We start from the raw sequence: 11,959 nt of genomic DNA, 5'->3' as shown, positions 1-11,959 counted from the left end.
TGCTGCAGTTGGGCTGGCCCAACTATTGTTGACCAATGTCTGTGGAAAATGTCTCAACATTATCCAAGTCAATGTGTCTCACGCTTGACACAATTCATCTAAAATGTGGCACTTCATATGTTCATCTAGCCCTATGACCAATGACACGACATTTGTAAACAATATGACTTTGGCACATGCTGGGCACATCATGCACACTGGACCTCTATGCTGTAGTTGGGCCGGCCCAACTATAGTTGGGACGGACCCAACTATAGTTAGGAGGGGCCCAACTATAGTTGGGACTGATGCTATAGTTGGGGCGTAACAACGATACATGTAGATATTTTTACAGTCACTTCGCACCATTTCCACTTTGCCGTACCGTTCGAGCTCGAGGATTGCACTACATACACCAAAGACGCGTCCATAAAAAACAGTGCAAAAACGGACCTAAATAGCGCCGCCTCGTGAAGAGGTTGGCCTCCTTTTTTGCTACATATACTACATATACTAGAAATTCAAGATTATGGCCAGATCACTTTTCGGTTCAATTTTACGGGGTGGCCACGAAATTTTTTTTTTGCCTTTCAACGAAGATACCCCCAAAATAGTAGTAAAAGTAAGCGCTAATTTCTGAATGTGCTCGAGATTTCCAAATGATTATTTTGAGCCTTTTCTACTTGTGTAGTAATTCATAAAAGCTTTTTATCGCTAAATTGCGATATAATATTTCCTGAGGTTTTTTTTGTTTTGTTTTTCTGGCATAGGTATATTGTGAGTCGTAACATAATCTGTCAGCATAGATTTTTTTCCATATACATGTATAAGCTACTGCCAGTGGCCTTTCCAATTTGTCTTTTATATTTAACAAGATAATATTTATTTATACCTAATTTTTATCGTTTTTGTAACACATTACATGAATATTTGTCACGCCCGTGTTCACATTTTCTCGGTGAGCAAATTCTGCAACTCGATTTATATTTTTTATATTCGTAAGAGAGTTATTTATTTTTTTTACATTCGTTGCAGATTCTTTTAGTAGATTTACACAGGCTGACTTCACAGGATGAGGATTTAGCATTTTTTTTGAAACACAGTGTCCAGCAACGATTTCGTACGTTGTTCTTTTCAGTCTAAAATATTCGATAGGTTTTGATTGGCCGCAGACTATACCAAAAGTTGCCAGTTATTTGCGATTTTTTCCTGAAATCTCGTTAAACTCAGTGTTTTGCCTTTTCAGTGTTATTTGTTTATTTGTTCATAACGTATTTGACTATTTATTGTTATAGTCATATTTTAAATGCGTTACTTTATTTTCACTTTTTCCTGACCACCGTCAAGGTTGTGAGCTAATTTTTTGGGAAGAGACCGGGACCAAAACGATTCCAAAAAAGAGCTCCTGGGCAGGGCGCAGACGGTTCTAATTTCTTATTTCTGTGTAGAAGGCTGGCCAGGCTGTAAAGGCTAATGGGGAGTTTTGCGTTTGTAAAAGAATGTTTAAAAAAAAATTGGAATTATAAAAAAACGCAGGGTACAGGTACCCAGAACTTGAAAAAAATGGGTACGGTCTGGAACTGTCCTCATACCACTAATGGAAGGAGAACAAGACATCATCAAACATTTATCCAGTAACATCACAAATTGGTACATTTGGCGTTCCATCTTAAACCTCTATTATCATCAAAATAAGCTGTATCTATATGAACGCTGGGCCGGGGGTGCTCCTATTTAATTTCCGCGGAATATAATACTAAAAGCCACAGTCCACTAATTCACAGTGCATCGATTCGGTGATCACATTTAATGCCTCTCTGGCGTTCCATAGGCTAACTCTCGCTCGTGGTGCGCATGTGGATATGATTGTGAATTTCGAAAAACGTGCTTTCAGATGCCTGATTTTCTCACTGAGTTTCGAAAACTGAGACTAGTACTAGTGTATGATCGACGCATTCCAGATCAAATGACAGAGTAACAAGACAACAGAATCCAGCGAAGACACGAAAGAGGGACAGTAAACACTCACTGTGCATGCTGTGCGTCATACCCGGAAGTTATATCCTTTCGTGCTGGCCATGCTATGATGCTTGTAAGTACAATGTAACTTGTATGTAGTTGTACGAAGGGTGTCAGGTACTCGCCCCCTGACCGACTCACCCCTTTCCAACTCGCCCCCCCCTCGTAAACTCGCCCCCTGACCGACTCGCCTCTTACCAACTCACCTCCTGGCCGACTCGCCCCCTGACCGACTCGCCCCTGACTGACTCGTCCCCTAGGAACGTCAAGCAAATATGGCCGGCCCAATGTATTAAAAAAAACGAACAATGGTTCTAACCAACGACGCGACACGAACGACTCACGGACGGTGATGGATATTTGGACATCACCACTTATCACTTATTTATTCAAACGCTTCTACGTCCACTGTCTGATTAGGTTATTTGTACATCCAACATACCCTCAGGATTAACAACTTCAAACCCTCCGTCCCATTAATATTTGGGTATGTGACTGTATCTTCTTGTAGTGACACGATATCCAGTTAGTTACATGTAGTTATAGTGTTCTGTTGTTCATTCACTCGACTGGGATCTCACAAATCCTGATTTTATTTTTCCTGATTTTTTGAAGTGGGGATATGCATCACTGTTGTCCATGGCAACTTATTTGCTGGTCTGGACCCCAAGGCCCATCCTGCAGTAGAAATATGGAGCAGATACTGGCAGAGTTGTAACCAAGTCATTTTTTTCCAAGTCAAGTCAAGTCTCGAGTCAATTTTTTTCAAGACAAGTCTCAAGTCAATTTTTTTTCAAGTCAAGTCTCAAGTAAAATATTGAAAACAATGTACATGTACCGGGGGTACATCAAAAGGAAAGTGACAGACATTGCTATAATTTCTTCATTTTATTACATACATGTATTTATTGGCTTGCCTACATGTATGCCATGAATTGAGGTCACATGGCACCCTAAATGGCACAAATAAAGAATGTTTCGGCACACATCTTCAGAAGATGGTTAATGACTATGACAAGCTTGAAACTGATCAGATTAAAACATGTAATTGCCAAAGTGGCTTGTAAAATGAAAATAAGTAAACAGTCCATGGAAAAAGTTAAATAGTTATGATGCCATAACACAAACCATAACATGCCATAACATAGTAATTGGATATAATTTCTATGAACCTTTTTACCAATGTAAAACCCTATCATCTTTATAAATCATGTGATATCTTTTAAAACCAGGAGTGGGGCCATGCAAGGCCAACTGTCAATTTTAGTCTATAACAGTTCCATATTGTCACACCCCTAGAGTTGTCCTACCCTTAGGGACAGACCTTTGGTAACTGAGACACGAATATATACACACCTGTTGCTGGAAATTTGTTTTGCCTGTACAATATTTACATTTTATTTATAAAAGAACACAAAATAAGGATTATTTCTTACATTAACATTGTTATTTATTACAATTTAAATGTGGTGATGAGCGCCTCAATGTCCCGCCACCATGTTGTTTCTATTTTTTGCGGTGTAGTCAGCTTCTGTGGCCTGTGGCTGATTCGGCAAGTTTCTGCGTCCCGCCGCCGCGGTCCAACCCTTCCGTCACCACCGGTCAACCGACTCCTTCTTCCTCTTAACGTAAAAACCCTGAAAATTACCACCATATTCCCATGATTCTGGTTTTGCAAGGAATAAATGTATAAAATAAATATCCAATATCATATTTATACATGGCTAACTTACAGGAACTGGTCGTTTCCTGGCTTTCCGTTTCTCTGAACAGTCTAAATGTACATGTAGTTTATTCTACTTCCATAAGTAGAAGTTACTCATCTTCAGACTAACCCGACTCACGACTACAAGTCATCGAGGCTGGCCGCTGCCCTCTCCTCGGAATCCAGCAATGAACTCCTCACATCACCCCATATGTATCTTTTCTTTTAAACCCGAAAGAAAAATTCCAGCACTGCCACGCCTTATTCCAAAGAACTCAAAATGTTTTGTGTACAATACCCTTCATAAATATTCATTATTCAAATTAATGCATGAGTGGCTACATCTACCAATAACAACTCAACTGGCACTCAGCCCATCATTCTGGTAAGGTTGACTGACTTCAGGAATGTTTGGATGTGGCGGCTCAGGAAAATAAAATCTTGTTTCACCACTAAATACCACGTTTATCATTTCAACAATCAGGGCCAAAATTATACGGTATTATTAATTTAAAAGTAATTCTGATTTAATGTCACTCTGTGACACATATGTACCCACCAAATTTGTGATGAATCTGGAAATGAATGTTTTAATGGACGTCACATGACCTCTGATGACATCACACTTACAAAAGTATCAGCACATATTTTCAGATAAGGCCAAGTTTGAAATTGATCAGATTGCTAAAGTAACTTCTAGAATGAGGTCTATGGGAAAAAAATGGGGAAAAAAAATTTAACAGAAACTATACATTTTGAAGAGCTAATTACACTGTACACTTAAAAAACACCAGGTTGGACAACAGCTTGTCACTCAATCGGGCATGATGAGGACGCATGACGATACCCCCATGGCTGAGGACTCGCTCAATGGGAGCACTGGATGCGGGAACAGCGAGTGCTCTCATGGTGACTGGAAAATTCTTGTCCAGTGTGTTTCTTTTGATGTTCCAGAAGTGAAGACATCCCTGTGAGTCACTACAGCTGGAACCCTGTGCAAGTTCCAAATACTTGGCTAGCTGGGCTGCTGCAGATGTTTTGCTGTTGTGGTAGCTGCGGGTGTAGCCAGCAAACAGACGAGAAGTTTTCTCAGGCCCATCCTCCTCCTCACTACTAGTATCATCAGAATTTTGCAAAGCGTGTGCTTCCGATATAACTCTGAAAATACATGTATATAACAAAAAAGTCACCTTGGTGAATTAAGCAACAAATAAAAAACATGCTTTATGGCATCAACTTTTCTTTGTGGCAACATGTATTCGGAATTGGCCTCCAGACCGTACTGACGCACCATTTAGCATATATCATGTTTTATCCATACCTTTAATAAACTTCACGACCTCTTCTTTGATGTTGGCTGGTGTGGTGACATCATGGATCAACCACATAGTGGAGAATGCTAGATTCAGCACAGCAGCCATCAGGTAGAGTGGGTCACCAAAAGGAAGGGTGTTGGGATCCTCCAGTGAAGCTTGCAGCCTAACGGCAACAAAAATGCCCTGAAATTGGGTCTTAAGTGAGTCAAGCAATGCCCTGATGAGACTGCTGAGGTACCTCCCTTGACAGTTCTGCTGCATGCTATGGAGGTAGTGATGCAATGATTGGATACATGGAACCACACAGCTGACAGTGACGGTCTTTTCACAACCTGGCAACCTGGAGGCCAGAGAGAAATAGGTACATGAGGAAGTCTTCGACGGAACTCACAGGAGCTGCTATCGGAGAAGCATTGTGGTCGTCACACCATGTAGTAAAAAGTTGTAGTTGACTGTTGTAAATCTTGTAAGTGGATGGTCGTCAACCTTGGGCCACCAGACTCGGACAGCCGACCCCAGCAAGCTCGGTGGTCGAGTGGTTAAGACGTCTGCACTAGTAAGCAGGAGGTCGTGGGTTCGAGTCCCACCCGAGTAAGCTTGTGACTTTTTCGCAAGCTCTCGGACAAGCACTGAGCATACAGTGTTTATTAATAATATATACTTAGGTGGAAAGCTTGCGGTAGCACCATGCAAGGATACGATCTCTTTGTGAGTTTGTATGGTTCTGAAAAGAACCGTGAGGAACTCAACGTCTCGGACAGTATGCTGTGTCTGTCGTCAGGAGACTGAAGAGATGCCGACATGGAGTGGGGCTTATAAGCTGACTGGGAGGACTGGAGTGTGATGGATCCTACTGTGTAGTCAGGTGGAACGAGGATGCAGCTGGTGGATCCACCTGGGTACTGATGCATGTCAGTTGGTGATGGGCTGTGGCGGGGGAAGGTTGCCTGGGTATAGGAGACCCATGGGCAGGGGGGGCCAAGAGTATAGAGGACCCATCAGACCGGGAGGTGAGCAGGGGCTACCAGATGTCACTGATGGAGAAGCCAATGTCTTGAGGCACAGTGGGGTGTTTGGAGACCCCACGGCAGCCATCAAGAGGAAGCTGCAACAGAAGCTTCTCTCCCTCCACCAGACAGTTACGTCCATCCAACTCAAGATGCCCAAGATTCTTCGGCCAGCCCAAGATACACAAGAAGGGAACCCCACTACGCCCCATCGTTGCTTCTAGAGGAGGGCCCACCTACAACACTGTAAGACACCTGGCCAAGATCCTTCGCCCTCTAGTTGGTAACTCACAGCATCATATCAAGAACTCAGATGAATTCTCGTCCATCATCCAAGACCTCCGGCTGCAGCCAGGCGACATCATGGTCAGCTTTGATGTCATGTCACTCTTCACCTGCGTTCCCACATTCGACGCAAGCACTATAGCGAGTGACCAACTCCAGGCCGACACCAGCCTCAAGGACTGCACCGACCTCACCCCCAACCAGCTTCAAGACCTCCTCACCACCTGCGTCAATTCTGTCAGCTTCCAGTGGCGGGACAAATTCTATGAACATACAGCTGGAACCTCCATGGGATCCCCTATATCCCTGGTTCTGGCTGACATATTCATGGAAGAGTTCGAGCAGACCGCCATTGCCACAGCAGACCACCAAGATCTGGCTCCGGTATGTGGACGACACCTTCATCATCTGGGAGCACGGGCAAGACAACCTTCAACTCTTCTTGGACCACCTCAACGGGCTTCACAGCAGCATCCAATTCACCACGGAACAGGAGAGGAATGGCAGCATTTCGTTTCTTGACGTTGAGGTGTCCAGAAGGGAGGATGGAAGTCTTGCCTGGAGGGTTTATCACAAGCTCACCCACACCGACCGATACATTCCACCACTCCAAAATCAAGTCATCGGTCAACAGAACCCTCATCCGCCGAGCCTACAACATCTGCGACCAAGAGCACCTACACAAGGAACTCCACCACATCTCCACGGCACTCCAACGCAACGGATACCAGCCCAAGCAGATCAAGACTCAAGACGCAAGATCAAGTCCCCCTCCCAGCCGTAGGGTCCCCTATACCCAAAGCCAACTAGATAAGGCCCGTAGTTCTGTCACTCTCCCTACCTAGGACATACCCCCCACTACATCCAGCATATCCTGAGCGAGCACAACATCAAGGTGTTCCACACAGCTCCCCTCAAGATCCACGGGATGCTGACTCCCCATAAGGACAGGCAAGATCCACACTGCCGACCAGGTATATACAAGAAGAAGCCCACCTCATCGCTAGCATCGAACAGTGGTACCCAAGACACATTAGAGAAGCTTTGGAAATCTCCAAACACCCCACCGTGCCTCAAGATATCGGCTTCTCCATCAGCGACATCTGGCAGCCCTGCTCACCTCCCGGTCTGATGGGTCCTCTATACCCTAGGCCCCCGCCCATGGGTCTCCTATACCCAGGCAACCTTCCCCCGCCACAGCCCATCACCAACTGACATGCATCAGTACCCAGGTGGATCCACCAGCTGCATCCCCGTTCCACCTGACTACACAGTAGGATCCATCACACTCCAGTCCTCCCAGTCAGCTTATAAGCCCCATTCTATGTCGGCATCTCTTCAGTCTCCTGATGACGGACAGAGCATACTGTCTGAGACATTGAGTTCCTCACGGTTCTTTTCAGAACCATACAGACTCACAAAGAGGTCATATCCTTGCCTGGTGCTACCGCAAGCTTTCCACCTTAGTTGCCTCTCACCATGAATAGCTTGAAATCCCATCAATAATACATACATTGGGTAAGGGCAAACCCCGTTATATGAATTAACATCTCCCTAACGCAAAGAATACATCTTGAGGAATTTTTTATTAGTGAAGAATCTTCATTACCCTGCCCCCCTAAAGGTAGTGTAGTTTCTGAATGGAAAAGGGCAACATGTCTCCATATCCCCCCAATATGTCAGGGCACATGATCTGGTAGCAACCTCTTGCCAAGTTTTTTGACATCTGTTTTAAGCAGATAACCACATAAGTGATGGATTTTTGTACTGAAACCCGCACGGAAATTAAATTCATCAAATACAGTCTGCCTCCATACTGTAACGAACTTCGTCCATTGGCAGGGGATCTTGTACACTCCAGGCTTGTGCAGTGGATTGTGCTGGTCGTTGTGGGAAGTCAGCAGGTTCTGCATTTTCACGGGGGTTGTATGGAACATGCCATGCCTTGAACGCCATGCATGTGGAAGATGCACTGGATGTGATTTTAGGTACTGTCTAGGTAGGGAAGGGGGATGGTACTAGAGGCCTTAAAATTAAAAGAAAAGGAACCACTTGAAGAAAAAAAAATGATAGATTAACCCGATGATACAATAAACCTGCTGGCAATGTTTTACAAGCCCTGCACTGAGTGTGTCAGACCTTTTTAATGAAAAGGTAAATCATGGCAAATCATCAAATTTCTAACCTCCATCCTATGAGATGGGGGGTATCTCCACCCTTTTAAGTTGGCCTTGTGCTAGATTTTGTAGAATCAAATATTAAAATCCCTGCCTTGGAGGTGGGGTGGACCAGGGGGGGAAGGAAGAAATAGTAGGCACATAAACAATGAGCAAACATGTTGGTCAGGTCTTTGAGATTGTGACTTGCCATTATTCAGTCGTAAAGCTGTCAAACTGGTATCATATACCAGTAGTTTAATTTTTTTGTAAAGCCCAGAAAACATTGTGAGGTCCTGTTTTATGGAAAACAGGGTCAGTCATGTGACCCACATCAAAGAAATGTTTTTGTTCGGCCAAAATATTATTGCTTACCCAAATGTTGCAGTGGTATTGAAAATAAAAATAAGAGAAAAGGAACCACTTGAAGAGATAAAATGATAGATTGCAAGAACAATTGAGAAGGGGGACAGAGCAAAATCGGTGGTCAGTTTTGTGCTGCTTAAATCAAAGATTGTAATTTTCAAAAGTACTGGCCAAGTGTCATTTTGGAATTGCCTACACAGATTTGTCTGTTGCAGGCAGTGACTGAACTTTTTAGTCAAGGAGTGTACCTGTGTATTGTTGAAGAACAGCACACCATCCAAGCATGTTGTACATGCAGCCAAAAGAGGCTACTTTTCAACTCTGTTGATGAATACCTTACATGCATACATCATATGCACACATTTGAATGCAAGCTGCTAATCATCTGATCTTCAGCATTTTGAGGAGCCTTGTGCATACATGAACAATAATTAGTTGTACACATCCCAACTTAATTTGTATGCGTCCCAATAAAAAACAAGCTGCTGTCAACTCTCAAATTACAAACTGAATACATTGGGAAAGAATGCACAATGTTTAAAATTAATATTCAGAGAACAATTGTAAGCTAACAATTTTTCACATAAAACTACCACAATATTAGCCTGTCTGTATTTTTCTCTGTAGCTGTCTGTCATGTGAAGAGCTCCAGTTGTGTCCATCAATAAGATCAAACGTAAAAGTGAATTGAGTCTAATTCAATTGTAGGTTGGGAATTGCTGGTGTCGGTGTCCGTAAATGAAAACAAGTTTTTGATGTTTTATTACATGGTATACATGAATGTACCTGTACTGGTGTTACTGATGTGAAGCTTGAAGACGTTCCCTAATATTGGTCTTTACAGATATGACAAGCTTAATTGTTGAGCGCTAGTGCCCTCTCACCTACCGATATTTTTTCAACCTCAAAATTCAAGATACATGTACTGTAGCTTGTTCACAGGCCCAGTACTGCCGTCCAACCTGTGAACACATACATGCACATGCAGCTCCTGCCCAGTCTTACGTGTACATACATGTACATGTGTAAAGATGGATCCATTTGAAAAATTGTATTTTTGAAAATTTAAATGAACAAATACAATTCATTTCATGCCTGCAATCCATAAAAATTCAACTTTCACATGGGAAATAAATCCGCTTTCTTATCAAAGCCTGAGATGTAACAGTCGATCTCAAACTCCAGCTCTGAATGGTTTGTGGTAGCAAATGATACGACGAGAGCTATTGTATCAGTACGACTGAAACAAAATTTTGATTCTTGAAAAAATGTGCATTTTACAAGGAACGTAATGGTGCAGCTTTCATGTACTTCATTCTCTAGTGATCACCCTGATGTTCCACATGCTACAATTGATAGAAACCAGATACATGTAGTTCATGTATAAACAAATACATGCTTTCATCATGTTCATTAAGTTGGCACATCAGCACAGTACATGTTCATGTATAATTTTGTTCAGACTACTCAGGGTTTTGAGAAATGCATGCTAAGCTTAATTATGGCTGTATTTGTCATTTGATTTTTTTAAAAATGAGAAAATTTTGAATAAAATGTACTTAAGACCTCATTTGACAAGATTTTGGGAGCTTGTCCAAAAGGTTGCCAGGGTTTAGCTGCAACAATGTGAGCGATTTTGCCACTTACCATTGACTGCGGAAACTACATGTATATAGTTTCACTGTGTGAAAATCACTTATGCAAAGACAAGCAAACTCTTGGACATGGACTTACGTGTACCCTGACAGCTTTGTAAACTGTGGATGTGAGTTGTTAATGTTATTCACTTTCATTTTTATTCACTTTTGCTATAGATCCTTTGACTGCATCCTCCATTAGACTGAGCACACCATGGCTTCTGCGTTTGAAAGTTCCGCTAACAGATCAGAATTTTCAACCCAGTTACCAGAAATACCCAAACACTTTCTGACATGCAAACGCAAGCTTGGGGAAGGTGGCTTTGGAGAAGTTTACAAGGCACACCATATCCACTGGGGTGAACTAGCTGTTAAAGTTTGCAAACAAAGGTACGTTGAAGATATACATGTACTGTACGTGTTGTTTGGTAAAAAGATCATGTTATTCAGTGCATGCACACAGTTGTAATGAACACCTCCCACTTTGGACAAGGCCTGGGCCACATACACTCTTATTTGCTATCAAATGTCACTTTATGGTGGCAGCAGCAAAAACTCACCCAGGTACCTGTGTGTAAACGTTGCATGATTAAGCTGTTGAAACCCATAACTGAAATAGCATCTCTGGGTTCTGTTTGAGCGCATCTAATTACCGGTATTCTTGTTAAGTTTTGTTGGTATTGTCTATAAATCCTTCTTGAATAAACTGTAACGCTATGCAGCAAGCTTCCAAAATATTTTTTTGTTTCTATATTCAAAAGCTTCATGAAATTGATCATGTTTTGTTGCTGCTCTGTAAAACATTCTTATTTTTCTCTAAAACTTTGCTGTTGTGCATCAAAGTTATTTAGTTTCTGTTGAATGGTATCACTAAATTCTTCTTGATTTCCTGCCTCGTAAGCTCCAATAAAATTGGTTATTAGGTTTTTAAACATCACCACGCTGTTTCCGTTTAATTCTGCAGTAGATATTATAAGTCTAATTTCAGTCACTTGGCTATAGTCGTAAACAAAGACAACTTTTTTGGCCGAGTTTCCCAACTTAACAAAGGCATACAAACTACCTCGAGTAATGACGGATGAAGCTGTAAACCATTGGATCAGCGATCCTTTTTGTTTTATCAAAACCAGTTTAATATTGCGGTATACTGTGCATCGGGGGCTTGTACATGTACGTAGGGGTTGGTTGGGATCTCCTCAATGACAAAACCCTTACATATCAGCCTTGTTTCAATTTCACTTGTACTTTACCGTTTGTAAATATTATATGACGTGACTGTACTCATACTGGGTATTTGACATGTTAAACAACAATTACAACAACAGAGCATTTGTTGACACCTGCCGCCTTTTTAATGTCAGTGAAACCAGGTCTTTTAATTGATACAAACTTGAGACACCATGTCAAACAGCTTGGGCACTGCTTTTTACTAGGATGGGGGATACATTCCAGTTCTCAGTAAAAACTATGACAATCACGATTTACATTT

The 11,959-nt window shown here is 42.2% G+C and overlaps 1 protein-coding gene across 2 annotated transcripts in view; it reads left to right on the top strand.

Moving 5' to 3' along the window:
* Positions 1–1,619: 1,619 nt before the first annotated feature.
* The window catches only part of LOC110987575 (cationic amino acid transporter 2-like), a 143,393-nt gene continuing 133,053 nt past the window's right edge, over positions 1,620–11,959 (top strand). The window contains exons 1-2 of one of the 2 annotated variants that reach the window (XM_087147371.1): positions 1,620–2,071; positions 10,648–10,860. In XM_087147371.1, coding sequence (XP_087003497.1) covers positions 10,685–10,860 — 176 coding nt within the window. In that variant the 5' untranslated portion in view covers positions 1,620–2,071; positions 10,648–10,684. The remainder of the gene's footprint in view (positions 2,072–10,647; positions 10,861–11,959) is intronic. The other variant, XM_087147372.1, reaches the window with a different exon arrangement.

Source organism: Acanthaster planci, linkage group LG16 (assembly GCF_054643075.1).
Source record: "Acanthaster planci isolate LZ-2023a linkage group LG16, COTS_SCS, whole genome shotgun sequence".
NCBI classification, from domain to species: domain Eukaryota; kingdom Metazoa; phylum Echinodermata; class Asteroidea; order Valvatida; family Acanthasteridae; genus Acanthaster; species Acanthaster planci.
Note: the sequence above shows the minus strand (reverse complement) of the source record. Positions and strands in the feature narration are given on the sequence as shown.